Source organism: Bos grunniens, chromosome 17, assembly GCF_055505025.1.
Source record: "Bos grunniens cultivar Pamir isolate PY7600 chromosome 17, Bosgru_T2T1.0, whole genome shotgun sequence".
Taxonomy (NCBI): domain Eukaryota; kingdom Metazoa; phylum Chordata; class Mammalia; order Artiodactyla; family Bovidae; genus Bos; species Bos grunniens.
In genome coordinates this window covers 40666803-40686220 of record NC_141181.1, presented here as the reverse complement: position 1 = coordinate 40686220, position 19418 = coordinate 40666803, and the positions used below count along the sequence as shown (strand labels likewise).

General features: G+C 41.1%; 1 protein-coding gene and 1 pseudogene across 4 annotated transcripts in view; one reads left to right on the top strand and one right to left on the bottom strand.

Moving 5' to 3' along the window:
• Positions 1 to 19418, top strand: part of ETFDH (electron transfer flavoprotein dehydrogenase) — a 44278-nt gene that overhangs the window by 6991 nt on the left and 17869 nt on the right. For 3 of the 4 annotated variants that reach the window (XM_086346988.1, XM_086346989.1, XM_086346990.1), the window contains exons 2-5: positions 14410 to 14550; positions 15303 to 15532; positions 17087 to 17168; positions 17607 to 17725. In XM_086346988.1, the coding sequence (XP_086203114.1) occupies positions 14410 to 14550; positions 15303 to 15532; positions 17087 to 17168; positions 17607 to 17725 (572 nt within the window). Of the gene's footprint in view, positions 1 to 14409; positions 14551 to 15302; positions 16467 to 17086; positions 17169 to 17606; positions 17726 to 19418 lie in introns of all 4 variants that reach the window. The other variant, XM_086346991.1, reaches the window with a different exon arrangement.
• Positions 8526 to 9174, bottom strand: LOC147355223 (biorientation of chromosomes in cell division protein 1 pseudogene; annotated as a pseudogene).

The following is a 19418-nucleotide window of genomic DNA, read 5'->3' as shown; positions in this document are numbered from 1 at the left end:
AGTTTGACACTGTTTCTCCATCTATTTCCCATGAAGTGATGGGACCAGATGCCATGATCTTCGTTTTCTGAATGTTGAGCTTTAAGCCAACTTCGTACTCTCCTCCTTCACTTTCATCAAGAGGCTTTTTAGTTCCTCTTCACTTTCTGCCATAAGGGTGGTGTCATCAGCATATCTGAGGTTATTGATATTTTTCCTGGCAATCTTGATTCCAGCTTGTGCTTCTTCTAGCCCAGTGTTTCTCATGATGTACTCTGCATATAAGTTAAATAAGCAGAGTGACAATATACAGCCTTGACGTACTCCTTTTCCTATTTGGAACCAGTCTGTTGTTCCATGTCCAGTTCTAACTGTTGCTTCCTGACCTGCATACAGATTTCTCAAGAGGCAGGTCAGGTGGTCTGGTATTCCCATCTCTTTCAGAATTTTCCACAGTTTCTTGTGATCCACACAGTCAAAGGCTTTGGCATAGTCAATAAAGCAGAAATAGATGTTTTTCTGGAACTCTTTTGCTTTTTCCATGATCCAGCAGATGTTGGCAATTTGATCTCTGGTTCCTCTGCCTTTTCTAAAACCAGCTTGAACATCTGGAAGTTCACGGTTCACGTATTGCTGAAGCCTGGCTTGAAGAATTTTGAGCATTACTTTACTAGCGTGTGAGATGAGTGCAATTGTGCGGTAGTTTAAGCATTCTTTGGCATTGCCTTTCTTTGGGATTGGAATGAAAACGGACCTTTTCCAGTCCTGTGGCCACTGCTGAGTTTTCCCAATTTGCTGGCATATTGAGTGCAGCACTTTCACAGCATCATGTTTCAGGATTTGAAATAACTCAGTTGGAATTCCATCACCTCCACTAGCTTTGTTTGTAGTGATTCTTTCTAAGGCCCACTTGACTTCACATTCCAGGATGTCTGGCTCTAGGTGAGTGATCATACCATCGTGATTATCTGGGTTGTGAAGATCTTTTTTGTACAGTTCCTCTGTGTAGCTAAGTATATTTTTTCCCCAGCCTTTTAAGGGTATATATTTTTTAAACTGGGTAAATAGAGCAGACTTGTTTGGGGCTCATTAATATTGGGAACCAACAGGGTGTCCCTTTGGCTCATCCATCTTTTCTTAGTGTTGTATAAAATCCTTTTGCTTTAATCCCATTAACATCTGTCTTATTTATCCCATTTATCAATAACCATCTCTAGATTTCTTTATTTTGGGGAACAAGTACCTTAAAAATTTTCACCTTTTTGGGAAGAAGTCTGTAGACTTCCCCTTCAGTTTTTTTTTTTTTAACTTTCATCTTAACATTAATTATTCTAATGCTTTTATTAGCATCTATAAGACCCATTGAGGGGGAAGCAGAGACCAAAAATAAATCTTCCCAAACTTTTGTTCTTTGTTTGTTTTAAAGGAGTTCTTAGGTTAATCATTATATGTGTTTTCCCATCCTCTAATTTGCTTTTTTCATGGGTATCAATAAAACAGTGCTTGTTATGAGAGCTCTCTAAAAATTTACCAATTTAAAAGTTTTTCCAATTAAAAGATCATCATCTGGCCCTTAATGAGCTATATGTTAAAAGTGACTCAAACATAAAAGATGCAAGAGGCTTCCCCACAAGAGTGTGAAGAATGCCACCTAAACAAGATCCAGAAGCTTTACTCCCCAAAATAGTCTAAGAAAATGAAGGCTGACACAATAAAGATTAAGATTGCAAAGTCCCTGAGAGTTGGCCCAGTGGACAACAGACTGTGCAGAATCTCAGTCTGTTCTATTGGCTGACAGATGTACAACATATGTGTACCTTCTGGAAGGCAGAGACCAACTTTCAGGACACACACACATACACCCCCATACAACACCAAAGATCAAGTAGGCATTTAGGCAAGTAGGCAAAGACACAGAAAGAGAAATGCAAGTTCCTCCTAGAGGACTTTTATTTCTTTAAGGGAATTCTGAAAAGATGTTTTATCAAGCTGGCTTTCTCTGACTTAACTCTGTACACAATGAAACAACCCCATCTTAGTCATTTTCAAGGCGTGATTTCCTATAATTCCCAATTAAGTAAATACTTGGAAGTATAAGTTTTGTGTGTAGATAAACCTAGCTGGAATGTTAATTGGAGGCAAAGATATTAGGCCAGCCTCTCACTTAATCACCCAGTCCACTCAGTGTCTTTCAGCCAGGGAGCTTTCAACTCAACATCTGTCAACTGGGGAGCTAGGTACCTATTATACTTCTCCAGATAAAACTCAGAATCATCAACCAATAATCTGGAGCTCCTAGAACCAGGAAAGAGTCACCTGGATTCATCTTGACTCTCCAAGGAGGTGGGTGAGCAGAAGAGGCCACTACTGGTACCAAGGCTCTCATTCCTCATAGAGTTCAGGTGAAGGAGAGAAGTCAGCTCTAGGTCCTTTTGTGGTCACCAACTAATTGGGTCAACTAGTGAGGGCTGTGGGGTGAAAGGCAAAACCTAAAAGTTGAGAGTTATGTTTTATTCAACAGACATGAGTGCATGCTCAGTTGCTAAGTCATGTCTGACTCTTTGCAACCCCATGGGCTGTGGCCCACCAGGCTCCTCTGTCCATGGGGTTTCCCAGGCAAGAATACTTGAGTGGGTTGCCATTTCCTTCTCCAGGGTATCTTCCTGACTCAGGAATTGAACCCACGTCTCCTGCATTTGCAGTCAGATTCTTTACCACTGAACCACGAGGGAAGCCTGATATGATCAACAGAAATGCTGAGGACTTAAACCCAGGAGACAGCCTCTGAGATAGCTCTGAAGGACTGTTTCAGAGAGTTAGGGGAATAGCCAGGATATACAGGAGTTTAGGGCTGGGGGAGTGAAAACAGAAAAAACAGGTAGCTGGAACATCAAAAGGTTACTAATTAGAGAAAACTAGACATCTCAAATTAATGAATTTAGCACTTTTCTCTGTATGGGAAGATGCGAGAGTCTGGGCTCATTGCAGTTATTCCTTTGACAAGCATCTTTACTATCTAGGGCCAGCACCTTGCTTTTCTCCATTCTGAATCCCCTCAGGGTTGTACTGTTGGAGGCAGCTGCTATGGCTGATCGCTTGATGGCCACAACATCTTTTGTTTACTGAGATTAGCAGGTGACATTTTTTGTCCACAATATGCTTTATGTTTTTCAAAATTTCAGAGTAATCAGATGCAATCTGCCCTCCTCTTAATTTAATTGAAATCATTCTTGGGTCAGGTGCTATCCAGATCCCACCAGAATTACTGTTTCTGTTTTCACTGGGTCTCTAAATCATTGCTGGAGATGGAAAGGGCAACCCACTCCAGTATTCTTGCCTAGAGAATCCTGTGATCAGAGGAGCCTGGTGGGCTGCTGTCCATGGGGTTGCACGGAGTTGGACACGACTGAAGTGACTTAGCGTGCATGCACGCATTGGAGAAGGAAATGGCAACCCACTCCAGTATTCTTGCCTGGAGAATCCCATGGACAGAGGAGCCTGGTGGGCTGCCATCTATGGGGTCACAGAGAGTCAGACACTACTGAAGCGACTTAGCAGTAGCAGCAGCAGCTAAATCATTGCTGTTTTTATGGCCTGGTGTTAGGACTACAGACATCAAAGAAATGGACACAGAATTCCCATCAGTGTGATTTTGTATCGTGATATTATGAGTTCTCTGAACTTTCTGACCTCACTTCTCTACCAAAATTTAGCCAAGGTGTCTAAGTGTTTAAATCTCTAAAGTTAAGTGTCAGATTTGTATTCAAAAAAGGAGTAAAGGTTGTGACTTTCTTTAACCCCCTGAAGGAAATTAAACTACCCAGTTCCAGATATTTTTAAGAAAATTATTAGCTATATAAGCAATGGAATTACAATTTTGTCTGGGACCAAACCATCAGATTTCAAAAGCAAATGATAACTTCTGTATGCTCAATTACAATGCATCAAAAAAAATGTATTTTTATAATAAATAAGTATTCTTTTAAATGATGATAATACTCTATTTGAATTCTGGAACTGAGCTCTCCTATAATATCTTTATTTGCCTTTTTTTTTTTTTTAAGATTTAGTAAAGGTGAAGGGATACGTAGATTTTAAAAAGTTATTCCCAATATTACAGTTTTTAGTATGCTGTTTGCAAGTAGAGAAAATTAATATCTTGACTTTTTTTAATAAAAGAGTGACTCTCAGAAAACAGATTTCTAGTGTTTAAGAGGCTTTAGGGTTCAGTGCTTCAAACCCCTTCCCCTCCTGCATTCATCATAATCTAATTGATTGTCTGATGCTAGGTTTTACTTTTTTAAAAATTCATTTTATTGGAAAGCATGAAGCATAAAAATAAATCAGTTATGCAGTTGAGGTCTTAAGAATATAAATAATTAGCCTTTGCCAGGCCAACATCTCCTTTTAATCAGAAAAGAAGGAATGCGAGAGGAAGAAGGGAAGGAGGAAGGAAACAGCTAGTTTCAGGTCCTATAACTTCAGAGACAAGGTCAAATCCAGTTGTAGCCTCAGAGTTTGACTGGTGTTGGAAGGATAGAGACTGGGTTGACTGGGGTCATCTGAATTTCTCTCTCTCTGTTGTAAATGAGGATTGAGGCTGTGCCACAGGTCTCATAAAGTTATAAAGAGTACCATGTGGTAATAAAATTGAAATTCATAACTGTTCTATATGCCCATGAAAATATAAATTTTATTATATACTCCAAATCCAAAATGCAAAAACCTTTGTTGAGATTTACTGTTTTTGTTCCATGTTTAGAAACTCATTCACATGCAGACAGATGCTTCACTATAAGAGACAAAAACTGAGAAAGGCCTCATCATTATCATTATAATCCAGGAATTAGTTTTAGGAAAATAAAGCAGAGATTTGCAAATTGCTGGATGACATTTAAAATTGTAATTAGGAAGGTACCTATCGGGTTAACAAATGTGTATTAGTCACTTGTAATTAGGAGGGTACCTGTCAGGTTAACAGATGTGTATTAGTCACTTGCTTTGTGTGAGACGTACTGGGTCCTGCGCAATAGTATTTTCTAGGCAAAGGTTGACAATAAACTTCAGAGCTGATGAAGTGGGGAGAGTTCATAACTTGCTGAATTCAAACACAGTCTAGACAAACTCCAGAGTCTGTTCACTTCAGTTCAGTTCAGTCGCTCAGTTGTGTCGGACTCTTTGTGACCCCCTGAATCGCAGCACGCCAGGCCTCCCTGTCCATCACCAACTCCCGGAGTTCACCCAGACTCAGGTCCATCGAGTCAGTGATGCCATCCAGCCATCTCATCCTCTGTCGTCCCCTTCTCCTCCTGCCCCCAATCCCTCCCAGCATCAGAGTCTCTTCCAATGAGTCAACTCTTCACATGAGGTGGCCAAAGTACTGGAGTTTCAGCTTTAGCATCATTCCTTCCAAAGAAATCCCAGGGCTGATCTCCTTCAGAATGGACTGGCTGGATCTCCTTGCAGTCCAAGGGACTCTCAAGAGTCTTCTCCAACACCACAGTTGAAAAGCATCAATTCTTCGGTGCTCAGCCTTCTTCACAGTCCAACTCTCACATCCATACATGACCACAGGAAAAACCATAGCCTTGACTAGACGGACCTTTGTTGGCAAAGTAATGTCTCTGCTTTTGAATATGCTATCTAGGTTGGTCATAACTTTCCTTCCAAGGAGTAAGCGTCTTTTAATTTCATGGCTGCAGTCACCATCTGCAGTGATTTTGGAGCCCCCCAAAATAAAGTCTGACACTGTTTCCACTGTTTCCCCATCTATTTCCCATGAAGTGATGGGACCAGATGCCATGATCTTCGTTCTCTGAATGTTGAGCTTTAAGCCAACTTTTCACTCTCCTCTTTCACTTTCATCAAGAGACTTTTTAGTTCCTCTTCACTTTCTGCCATAAAGGTGGTATCATCTGCATATCTGAGGTTATTGATATTTCTCCCGGCAATCTTGATTCCAGCTTGTGCTTCTTACAGCCCAGCGTTTCTCATGATGTACTCTGCATAGAAGTTAGATAAGCAGGGTAACAATATACAGCCTTGACGTACTCCTTTTCCTATTTGGAACAAATCTGTTATTCCAGGTCCAGTTCTAACTGTTGCTTCCTGACCTGCATACAGATTTCTCAAGAGGCAGGTCAGGTGGTCTGGTATTCCCATCTCTTTCAGAATTTCCCACAGTTTATTGTGATCCACACAGTCAAAGGCTTTGGCATAGTCAGTAAAGCAGAAATGGATGTTTTTCTGGAACTCTCTTAGCCGCTGCCTTATTCTGTGTTGTCTTTTTTGTTTCTTCAGTTAATAAATGTTATTTCTTTTAGCAGCTTTAGATTAAAAACAAAAAATCAAACAGAAAGTACACAGCATTTCCTTCTAACTTTCTCCCATTCCCTGCTAACATCTTGCATTGGTGTGGTACATGGGTCACACTTGGGGAGCCAGTATTGATACATTAAAGTTCAGAATTTATATCAGGTTCACTCTGTGTCCTACATTCTGTGGGTTTTGACAAATGTGTAATAACACATATCCTCCATTAATAACATTATCATACAGAATAGCCTTGCTGCCCCACAGATCCCCTTTTTCCACATATTGATCCCTTCCTCCCTCTTTCTGAACACCTGACCTGATCTTTTACTGTCCTTTTTCCAGAATTCATAGAGTTGGAATCATAAAGGGTGTAGCATTTTCAGTATGCATTTTCGTTTCCTCCAGTGTCTTCATTTCTTTTTAGCACTGATTAACATTCCATTGTATGGGTGCACACAGTCTGTTTATCCACTCACCTATTAAAGGACATCTCCCGAGTTTCGATAGTTATGTTGTATACATTCAGGTGAATCTTTTAAATTCTGTATATTTTATTGTGATAAGAACACAACATGACATACACACTTTGGACAAAATTTTAAATGTATGTTATTGACTATAGGTACAGTGTTGTACAGTAGATCTCTAGAGTTTGTTCATCTTGTTTGTGGATTTTTGTATGGATGTTAATTTTCAACTCATTTTGGTGAATGCCAGATGCAATAGGAATTGCTGGATCCTATGTTAAGAGCATGTTTAGCTTCAGAAGCAAGTATCAGAGATGCAGAGGAGTGTAGGAAGAGTTGATGGAGCACTTTCTTTGCTCAGCCCCTGCAACGGGCACTAGGTTTTCAGGATAAATCAGACCCTCTCTGCCTTTGAGGAACCCACGAGCTGAGAGGAGACAGATAAGACAATCCTGTACGATGTGTTACAAGAGCAAGGAGGGGGTTAGAACTATCAAGAAAAGTTTTCAAAATTTCCAAAGGAAGTTTAACCAGTATAGAAAACTGAGGGAAAATTCCCGGCAAAGAGGGGATTTCCTGACAGTTCAGTGGTTAAAGCTCTGCGTTTCCACTGCAGGGGGCACAGGTTCCATCTCTGGTCTGGGATCTAGGATCCCGAATGCCTTGCTGCCCAGCCAAAAAAAAAAAAAAATTTTTTTTTTTAATATTCCAGACAAAGAAAATAACAAGTTGTCCACTTAAGAACGGTTAAGATAATAAATCCTATTTTATGTATATTTGACCATAATAATAATTTTTAAGAAAAACAGCAAAATACGAAGCAAAGGGCCCAGTGATGTGAAAAAAATGCAATATTTGGGAATGTGTTTAATAGATTAATGCTGGGAAATAGTTTCAAAAGATAAACTGGGTTCAGATAGTAAGAGATCCTATATGCTCTTCTAAAGAATATATAATTTATCTTATATTTATTTTTTTTTCAGAGTATCAAATGATTTAATATAAAACTTAAGCCACTTATTCACCCTCTAAAAAACACAAACAGGAGAATAAACACACCCAAGACTTCCTAGGCCTTGCAGGATAGGAAGAAGCCCTGGACAGAGAGTCTGCAAATGTTTTTCCCTACATCCAACTCTGCATTTCCTCATCCATTGGAGGGTCCCATGTTTTGACCCCTTTTGCAGTGGAAAGGAAGCAGAAGCTACAAGAGTTATGTAGAGGGTGGCAACAATCTTAGAGCTATCTGGTGCTAATAGCTTGTACACTCTGATTTGCAACTTTGAGAAACAGTATCAAATAAGCATTGTCAAATACCTACTCCTGGCCAACCTTTACTGTCATTCTTTTAAACTGCATCTTTGAGACTCACTGTGTTAATTCATGGTAGCTTTTGCTTACACAGTCTCTTAAGTAAGAAGGTTACTTTCAGGACAACCCCCAAGATGATGTGGTGTTTCTTAATATAGCTGTAGTGTCTGCTGGGTGTCATCCCCTAGGACAGGCTGGCCAGATGGCAGCACCATGCGGGGGCCCACACAGTCACTTTCCTACAGCCCTGCTTGCTCCCTCTCCTGTCTGAACACCCCACAGTCAGCATTGAACTCTGAAGTCAGTGAGGACCTTGGCTTGTCTTCATTCTGAAGTTGAATGAAGTAATTGAATCCAGTTCTTCACCATTAATTCAAAGGAGCTTCCAAAATGTGTCAGGCATGTTCTAGAGAAGCCTTCTGGAGTGAAGCTGGAGGGTCTTGGCTTCCAGGCTCAGGGGGATTGGTGGGGGGCGGCGGGCAGCGCTGGAACAACTTCTTTTTTCTGGGCCGCCAGGAATTCATGAATTGCTCATTCTGTTTGTGGCCAGAAGATATGGGTTAGTTTGGGATCCACCACCTCAGAAAGAATTCTGTCCACTCCAGCTTCCAACATCCCTGACTGAACCACACTCTGCCTCAGACCATTTTACAGCTGGTTTTTGTTCATAGAAGGATTCCATTCCTGCTTATCCAGATGTGTTGACAACAAAATTATCCACTTTCTGCCTCTGGTTTTGGTAAGCTGGCTTGATGTCCATCTGGGCCAGGCAGTCCTGGCAGAAGCTGTCAAACAGGTCCTGGTTCTTGAGCTGCTCCAAGATGAGCGTGATGAGTGCGAGGTCCCGCAGAGGCACTGAGGCCAGGCTGATGGGGCCACCGCTCCCGACAGCGCCCATCGTGGCTCCCGTGGAGGCCTGGCCTGCACTGCCACTGCCCATCACATGGGTGTCCCCACTGTCTGCCATGGCTGCACCTCGGACCCTCGAAGGAGACCGAATATGGCTTCCTCTCAGGGACAGAGGGCCTGAGTCGTCTAGAGGAGGCAGAGGTGGAGGAAGGGCTAGGAGGGGGGCTGCAGCATGGCCTCATTTTTTCTTTTTTTTCAGATTTTTGTATTTGGCTATGTAGGGTCTTAGTTCAGAGAAGGCAATGGCACCCCACTCCAGTACTCTTGCCTGGAAAATCCCATAGGTGGAGGAGCCTGGTAGGCTGCAGTCCATGGGGTCGCGAAGAGTCGGACACAACTGAGCGACTTCACTTTCACTTTTCACTTTCATGCATTGGAGAAGGAAATGGCAACCCACTCCAGTATTCCTGCCTGGAGAATCCCAGGGACAGGGAAACCTGGTGGGCTGCCGTCTGTGGGGTCGCACAGTCAGACACGACTGAAGGGACTTAGCAGCAGCAGCAGGGTCTTAGTTACTGCAGGCAAGATCTTGGTTGTGGTGCATGGACTCTCTAGTTGTGGCACATGGGCTCAGTTGTGGCATGCAGGCCCTCTAGTTGTTTTGTATGGACTCCAGTAGTTGTGGCACATGGGCTCAGGATGTGTGGCATGGGCTTAGTTGTTCTGCGGCATGTGGGATCTTAGTTCCCAAACCAGGAATCGAACCCACATCCCTGTATTGCAAGGCAGATTCTTAACCCCCTGGACCACCAGGGAAGTCCTGCATTCATTTATTCTTGAAACATTTTGAGAAGGGGCATTTTCACTTTCCCTTTTATTCAGCATTGTGTTATTTTAATACTTACATTGGATCATAAAGTATTTACTTAATAAAAGAGTTTAAAGGAGCGGGGGGGCGGGGGGGGTAGTATTTTTAGCTTTGTAAGAAACTGCCAAACGGTCTTCCGCAGTGTCTATATGGTTTTGCGTTCCCAGAAGTAATGAATGAGTTCTGCTGCTCCACCTCCTCAGTGGTGCTCTCCATGTTCTGGGTTTTGGCTACTCTAATAGGTGTTTTAGTTTGCAGTTGTTTTAATTTGCAATTCCCTAATGAAACGGGGTGTTTAGCATCTTTTCCTATACTTATTTTCCTTCTGAACAACTGTTTTGGCCAGGTGTCTGTCCAGATCTTTTTGCCTGTTTTTAAATTGAGCTGTTTACTTTCTTGTTGAATTATCGATAAATGAGTTTTTCGTGTATATTGTATGTCAGCCCTTTATTGGCTATGTTTTCTGCAGATATTTCCTCCCAGCCTATGGCTTAGCTTTTCTTTCCCTCTTGTTGGCCTTTTAATGCTTCTTATTTATGACTCTAGCCTGCCTTTTCACAGAGAATTACAATAAAACAGGACTAACCTGTTTCATAATAGCATGAGTCAGTCATAAGTAAGTACTCCAATACAAAGGAATATAAAAAGGACTGATACTCAATCAACAAATTTTTATACCTATATATAGGCTAGCACTGAGATTTAGCACACACAAAATAAATAGGAGTATGCTATCTACTGGAGAATACAAATAAGACACTATTTATGTCATTTTTTGTTCATATAGATGTTTAAAATTTTAGTTAAATGATTTTGTTTTTTGAGATTTTTTTTTAACTATAGTTAGAAAAACTTTTCCAAATCCAAGTTTCTTCCTAAAAATTATAAATGTTTTTCCCATAATCCCATAATGTCTTTCCCATAATAACAGTTTTATTGAGATGTAACTTATATAACATATCATTACATCATCTGAAGTATACCATTCAGTGGTTTTTAGTATGTCCACAAAGTTCTGCAACCATCACACAGTGATAGAACATTTTCATCATCCCAGGAAGAAATCTCATAGCCTTTAGAAATCAATCCCAACTCTCCAGCCCTAGGTAACTAATTTATTTTCTATTTCTATCAATTAGTCTATCCTGGATATTCTGTATACATAGAATCATGTAATACGTGGTCTTGTAAAAATACAGCTTTATTTGAGTGCCCTGAGTCTTCGTGGTGGCGTGCGGGATCCTTAGCTGCGGCCTGTGAACGCTTTCACTGTGGAATGTGAACTCTTAGTTGCAGCATTGTGGGATCTAGTTCCCTGACCAGGAATTGAATCTGGACCCCCTGCAAGGGGAGCACGGAGTCTTAGCCAGGGGACCACCAGGGAAGTCCCTAATGTGGTCTTTTTGTGGCTGGCTTCTGGTCACTTTAACTTAATGTTTGCAAGGCCTGTGCACGTTCACGTCTTCCTATTGCTGAATAGTATGTCAGTATCACTTGTTATTTGTCCATTCGCTAATGAACATTTGGTCATTTCCACTTTGGAGCTGCTGTGAATAATGTACCTATGAACATTCATGCAGAAGTTTTTGTATGGACATGTTTTCTTTGATCTTGAGTTTATGCTTAAGAGTGAATTACGTGGAAACTATGCTTAACATTCTGAGGAAATGACGGACTGTTTTCCAGAGTGGCTGCACCATTTACATTCTCACCAGCAGTGTAGGGGAGGGTTCCAGTTTCTCCACATCCTCACCCACACTTGTTGTTGTCTATCTTATTGATTATAACCATCCAGTGGATATCAAGTGGTATCTTATTGTGGTTTTGATTTGTATTTCTCTGATGGTTAAAGATATTGAGCATCTTTTCATGTGCATATTGGGTATTTGTTTATCTCCTTTGGAGAAGCATCTATTCAGGTTCTTTGTGTGTTTTTAATCATGTTATTTGCCTTTTTATTACTAGAAATGAGTTCTTTGTATATGTTAGATACAAGCCCCTTATCAGAGATATGATTTGCACATATTTTCTCCCCTCCCATGAGTTATCTTTTCTCTTTCTTGATGGTATCTTTTGAAAACAAAAGATTTTAATTTCGGTGAAGTACAGTTTATCTGTTTTCTCTTTTGTTGCTTGTGCTTTGGTGCCATAGCTAAGAAACTATTGCCTGATCCAAGGTCACAAGCGTTTACACTCTTTCACAATCTTTTCTGATAGCATGAGGAATTCTCGATATTATATCCTTCATCCAGCTTAACTTCGTATCCATAAAATAATCATCAAATGTAAAGAAATTAACACTGACACAACAGTATTAACTAAACTGTGGCCTTTATCCAGATTCTTTTTCTGTTCAGGACCCAGGCCTGGTCCCCACCTTGCTCTAGTTGTCACACCCTCTCCTGTCCCGTCTACTTGAGTATGGTGCTTCCTCTCTCTTTTCTTGCGTCTCATGACCTTGACACCTTCAGTGTGCACTGGGCAGGCATTTTGTTGGATGTCCCTTGATCTGAGTTTGGTGATTTCTCACAATTAGATCAAGGCTGTAGACTTGGGGGAGGTGTGCCACAGAGGTGAGGAGCTTTTCTCAACACATCACATCATGTGATACTAATGTATCTTACTGTAGTTATGGTAAACTTGATCACTTGGTCAGAGTGTCTGTCATGGCTCTCCACTGTAAAGTTAGTATTTTTCCTTGCCACACTCTACTCACTGGAAGCTGATCCTGAAGTTCAGCCCACACTCAAAAGCAGAGACTCAAATAATTTGTAGATTTATCACTGTAATCCTTTATACTTTCACTTTTTTCTATTAAAATCATTGATCAAATGAAATTCATTTTGATATTAAGAAAGAGCTAACTTTCTGCCAGTATCTGACCATTTAATGAAGAACTATCTCTTCTTCCTGATTTGAAAAAGCATCTTTATCATATACCAAATCCTTATATGTATTCTACCTTTTTATGAACTCTTTATTCTGTTCCTTTGATGATTTTATTCCTTCTCCCATGACAGACTCCCATAGCTCCATATGTAAGTTTTGATAGCATTCAGGGCTATTCCCAAGGAAGGATTCTGTCTTTTTATTTTTGTTATTATTAAGGGATCACTGTGGAGAGAAGTACTAGAGAAGGGGGTAAGAAATTGAAGATCCAGGAGTAAAGGAGGGTATTAATATTTAAAGTAGGAATATCTCTAAGAAGATGGGAAGGAAAAGCATCATCATCCAGGTGGAAGGATTCATCTACGTGAAGAGAAAAGACCTGTCTTTACTGTAATCTGAGTGAATGAACAAGGGCCCAACACAACAGATGACTTGACAGTTCCCACCTCACTAGTTCTCTCTTTCTGTGAGGCCTGCTGTGCTCGGTTTCAGGTAAGGCATGGAGGAGAGAGAGGTGCAGGTTTAAGGACAATGGAAGTTTAATGAACGTTCTTGCAGATAAATCTTGGCACACTTGTGTTTATTTCCATAAAATTCTGATTTGCTAACTCAAAGAATATATATACATTAACTCAGTTGGAAGGTGGGTCTCCTTAATTTAAAATGAAGCCGACCCTGAAGTGCAGTTTGCCCGCGTGGTCCCAGTGTAACCATTAATACCTCCCTTGGTGCTGACCACGAAAGGCTTCCCTGGTGGCTCAGCTGGTAAAGAATCTGCCCACAGTGCAGGAGACCTGGCTTCGATTCTGGGTTGGGAAGATCCCCTGGAGAAGGGAAAGGCTACCCACTCCAGTATTCTGGCCTGGAGAATTCCATGGACTGTACAGTCCATGGGGTCACAAAGAGTCGGACATGACTGAGTGACTTTCACTTTCACTGTAGTGCTCTCCAAGTATCTGGTTTAGGTGGTAAATTATACGGTCATCCTATTTATAGGTGAAGCTTGACATAAGGTAAATTGAATAGATTAGCTTATTAAAAAGCTTTTAAAATGTTCTAGTTTGTGAACATTGCTTTATGAGGAAAAGCCGACTGGATTGTCTACCTTGGAAAGATGACAGTCCGCTTCAGTTCTCTCCCAGCTAAGGGCTCTGCAGTGTAGCTTTAACTGTTCATTGACTGAATGTCTGCAGTGTTGATGTGGCCAGAAGATAAACAGCTTTCCAAAGAGAGGGCATCACGTGGACTCACACAGTTACCTTAGTAGGGGGGAAGGTTTCCTGGCAATCCAGTGGTGAAGACTCAGCACTTTCACTGCCGTGGCCCTGGGTTCAATCCCTGGTCAGGGAGCTAAGACCTTATAAGCTGTGTGGCAAGACTTAAAAAAAAAAAAAAGATGGTACCTTAGTGATCACCTGGTAGCCCTTTACTTTTTTGAATAAGGAAACAAACCTATAACAGTTGAGTGATTCTTTAAGGTTTTAGGGCTAATTAACAGAAAAGTCCAGGATTCTTGCGTGAGAAATCCCATGGACAGAGGAGCCTGACAGGTTACAGTCTGTGGGGTCGCAAAAGAGTTGGACATGACTTAGTGACTAAACAACAACAAACAGAAAACAGATCAGATCCCCAGTCCTAGATTTTGTGTGTGTGTTTGCTGTAAAATTTTTTTCAAACTACTCCTGAGAAAAACTATTTGAAAAAATAATACTCTTCTTAATTTTTGTGCAGTATACCAGTGCTTTCATGCCATAAAAATTAAGAAAAATTACCTACCTCTGTGTGCTACACGATGGTCTTCAACTTCTGTTGTACCTCGAATTACTACCCACTATACTGTCTATCCCCGGGATCAGGACAAGCGATGGGAAGGTAAGTCATCATTTTTGTGAAACTGTTGAGATGTTTCTAGAAACATTGAATCATTTTGTGGAGGTAAATATTGATATTATATTTTTCATGATAGCATAAAATCACCTAAGATTTTATAACTTTATCAAATCTGTTACCTGTTAATATTTAGATAAGCAAATATTTGCAAACTTACACTAATAGATCTCAGTAATAAAAGTTGACTTATGGAAGCTGAAGTAAGATAATGCCCTCAAACAGAACCCAAGAGAACATTCTGCTGAAACAATAATATACTTAGTATAGCTCTCGCAGGAAGCAGAGGGGCAATTTATATAAATAATGCTGTAACTCACAGGCTTAAAGAATGAACTTATGTTTGGGGGGCTGTGACAGGGAGGGGAGAATGGGGGGACAGATAGTTAGGGAGTTTGGGATGGCCACGTACACACTGCTATATTTAAAATGGATGACCAACAAGAACCTACTGTATAGCTCAGAGAACTCTGCTCAATGCCTTGTGGCAGCCTGTATGGGAGGGGAGTTCTGGGAAGAATGGATACGTGTATGTGTATGGCTGAGCCCCTTTGCTATTCACCTGAAACTATCACAGCATTGTTAATCAGCTATACCCCAATACAAAACAAAAAGTTTATTTAAAAAAATAATAATGCTATAAAGGATAGTGAGTACTCATAACCCAACCTTGTGATTTTATCAGGTCATAGTCATCCCAGAATTGTCATGCATGTTTAAATCCTCTTCACTCCCAGGAGTGAACATGGAGCGGTTTGCAGAGGAGGCGGACGTGGTGATTGTGGGTGCCGGTCCCGCGGGGCTCTCCGCGGCCGCACGGCTCAAGCAGCTGGCCGCCCAGCATGAGAAGGACATCCGTGTGTGTCTGGTGGAGAAAGCTGCTCAGATAGGCGCTCACACCCTCTCAGGCGCGTGCCTGGATCCACGAGCTTTACAAGAGCTGTTCCCAGACTGGAAGGAGAAGGGAGTATGAAAAGTTGTTATTTATACCGACTCTCATCTTGATTGTATTTCTATGTCCAGATGAAAGGAATGTGGAGAACCCTTTTCACCTGGTTCTAGCTCTTAGAGGGTAACTGGAGATAGGTTTTTAATTTTAAAAGGGCCAAAAAAATTGACTAACATCAAATATAGTCAATAATTTTTAAATTAACTCATTTTCACATATTGCTTTCTACATGTTGTGTTTGTGTACTGGATTTATGAGAAGACATTATCTTGAGAAGGTTTTTGAATAAAATACAGCTTTTTGATTTTGAGGGTATTTCCTAACTTACTCCATAGGTGTTTATATCATTGTTCTTAATAAAATTTTCTATAACTATCCTATTTTTTAATACATAAAGCCTCTTTAATACATAAAGAGGATAATTTAATCTAATTTTCTAAAGAAATACATGAGTAAGACTTATAACCTAAGCAGACACGTCACTGGCGAGCTATACAGAGAAGCCAGTGCTAGTCTTACTGTGCTCGTTTGTATGACCTCGGTTAAAATCTTATACTCTGCATATCTCAGTTTTTTCTTCTGTGAGATGAGCTATATTATTTCTGTTCAAGGTATTCAAGGTTAGAATATTTAGTATCTGTGAATACTAAATATTCTATATAAACAGTTGTGAAAACTGTTAACAAACACAATTCACCTGAGTAAATCTAAAGGTCAAATTGGCTTCATTCAGTGATTCTGAGCAGCACCCCATCTAGCAAACAGAAAAGAGCTCCAAAGAGCAGCAGAAAAGGAGAGGTTTTGACAGACAGAACGTGGTTGGGGCACGGGAGTCATAAGCAAAAGCACTGTTTGAGGCACTGTCGCCTCCCAGGCGGGGAATTCAGGAGGACACCTCACCAGGACTGGCAGAGAGGCTGAGATGGAATGAGGTCAGCGCCAAGGCTGGGAGGTCAGTGCCGAGGCTGGGTGTGCTGACCTGGGGCTTTGCACAAGTGACCATGCTCTTCCTTCTAAAGTAGCAAGCTCCTTGAAACTTGACATGCTGTAATTATGCCTAATTTCTCTCTTCAGTGTATTTCAGAAATAAGCATCATTTAATTAGTATTGACAAAATAGCAGTTCTAATATTAATAGAAAAAATTTTTCACATCAAAGCCTCGTGTAGCCAGGCAGATCCAATCCATTCCATACCTGTTAATTGTCTTTATCCAAAGAAAAATAAAGCCTGTCTTCCGTGTCCATTGAGCACTGGAGCCAGTGTCTAGCCTGACCTCCACAGAGGCAGGGAGACAGGAGGCCAGCCTCCTTGAGGTTCACTCAAAGGTGGCTCCAGGTCCCCCAGGAAAAGATAGTCCTGAGATGAAAACTGGCTTGTTTAGTTTTTTAAAAGATTCCCATGCACCTCAAAGAGACAAAGGGTTTACAGTGTCAGGTTTTCCAAAGGAAGTGATGGAAGAAAAGTGAAGAAGACAGTTCTCTTTCCTTTTTGACTTATTATTTTACTATTTTGTGTTTCCCCTTACAGATATGAACTCAAAACACCCTTTTCTCTCCTCCTTTTGTTTCCAGGCCCCTCTCAACACTCCTGTAACAGAAGATAGATTTGGAATTTTAACAGAGAAATACAGAATTCCTGTGCCAATTCTTCCAGGTAAAGAATGATAAATATTGTGGACTTACAGAATTCCACAGCTGGAAGGAACTACATTTCATCTGGTTAAATCCTTTCCTTTTACAGATGAGAAAGCAAAGGCCCAGAGACCTGAAGGACTTGCCCAAAATTACACAGCTAGCTTGTGGAAAAGGCGGCAGGACCAGAGCCCAGTGCTTTTTTGTCTTCCAGTCTAGGAGCATTGGGATAGTCTTGTAAAGCACCCAGGAGTTTCTGATTTAGTTCTGTAACGTTGTTTTCAATGTAACAGTTTGAACTCTAGACAAAAATTATTAGGAAATAAATTGAAATTATGGCCAGAAGATGATGCGTGTATATAATGCAGAAATTAGACCTTAGAATTTCTAAATTTAGTACTTAGGTTTTTGCGACTTACCACTAAAAAGTCAGACTTCTGAATCCAGCCTCTGTCTGTAGGTCTCCCGATGAACAATCATGGCAATTACATTGTGCGCCTGGGCCATCTGGTGAGCTGGATGGGGGAGCAGGCGGAAGCCCTGGGTGTGGAGGTGTACCCTGGCTACGCAGCTGCCGAGGTTTGTGCCTCTCTCTTCCTAATGCTGATGGGAAGTGATCACTGTTTCCTTTGAAACTAAACCAAGAATGTAAATAGATAAATATTTTCAAAAAGCCATAGGATATTAGAGTTATAAAATCAGAAGAAATCTTAGCAGGATCAATCCAGAGTACTTGAAGTCCTGGTATTGCTCCATATCAGGTGACTGGTCAACCTAGGATGAAAAAAGCCTCCAATGTACGGATTGTTGGTAATGCTCTCGTCTGTAAATTGAGTAGATGTTTCTTTATTTTCTTACAGTGTATAGAACAAATCTGTGCCCTCCCCCAAGGACAGCTTTCCAATTTTTATGCCCGCTCTCCTGCCTCACCGTCACTGGTGATTTTTTTTTCCAGGTTAAATATTCTCAATTCTGACAACCACCATGTTACATATTTTGAGTTGCTGTAGTACTCTCATTGCCCTCCTCTGAATGCATTCCCTTTTATGTGGCCCCCAGAGTGAATCAACGACTTCAAGCCTGATTACAGCAAGGCGGGTTACCATGTTCATTCTAGAAACTGCGCTTCCAATAATCCCTTCAAAATAACTCTGGTAACTACATCTCACTATGTAGAGTCTCACTACTTGTTGGGGAAATTATTAAAAATAAAATCTCCAGCCAAACCAGAAAAAACTCACCTCTACAAATTATAAACAAAAATGAAACAGTTTTATTACTGAATGAGCATTAAACCAAGACTGCAGTGCAATTACAGGCCATCTGCTAGGGTGATTGCCAAGACAGAGGGAACTCTTAACCTTTTACTCAGCCAGACAGATACCGTCCATTACATACATGCTAATCGTCTTTCTCCAGAGGAAAAAATAAAGCATCCTATATCTTTTTGACTGGCAGCAAGTGACGATGTGGAGGCAGGCACGTAGCCCAGACTGTCCCCCAGAGACAGGGAGACTGGACACCATCCTCCGTGGTCACATGTCAGATGTGTCTCTGAGGACCCAAGAAACACTAAGATGCTGACCTACCAGAAATCTTACTTAGCTTTTTATATGATTCCCATATATCTATGAGAGACAGAAAGAATTTACAGTCAAGTTTTCTAAAGGAAATGCTGAAAGAATCTGGATAGGAGAGGGAGTTGTCCTTTTTGTCACCAGTGAAATTAAAACCATCTTTGTTTTTCCCATTACAGTAGATGTAAGCCAAATAAAACACATGGGCCTCGGCACTGCACGTCCTGCTACTGGTTTCTATGTTCCCAGTTCATACACGTGGATTTGGGTTTGCATTTCTCCCGAATAAACTGTTCTTAATGGGAGTCAGTGTCCAAGCCACAAGTAGGTGGTTTGTGGCATCCATGGTTCACACACACACACACACTCACTCTCAGAGTCGCCAGCAGCTCTCCTCTGCTCCGCGGTTTCCTGTTTGCCAAGGCCGTCTACAGGTCCAGGCCACAGCCCTTCCAAGGTGCAATGTGCATTGCTGCTGGTTCTCATCTCACCTTTTCACTCGCATGCTTTCTGGCATGAGGTTCCAGTTCTTTCCTGTCCAAAGAGCATCTTCCTCTGGAAGAAACAGAAACCGAGTAGGAGAATTGTTCCTTCTCATCTTCACAATCACACTTTTGATCAGTTTTCCCTCTTTCTTCGTGGTCCAGAAATAAGCTTTAATCACCCCGGGCTGTCTTCAGCCCCACTCTGTTTTG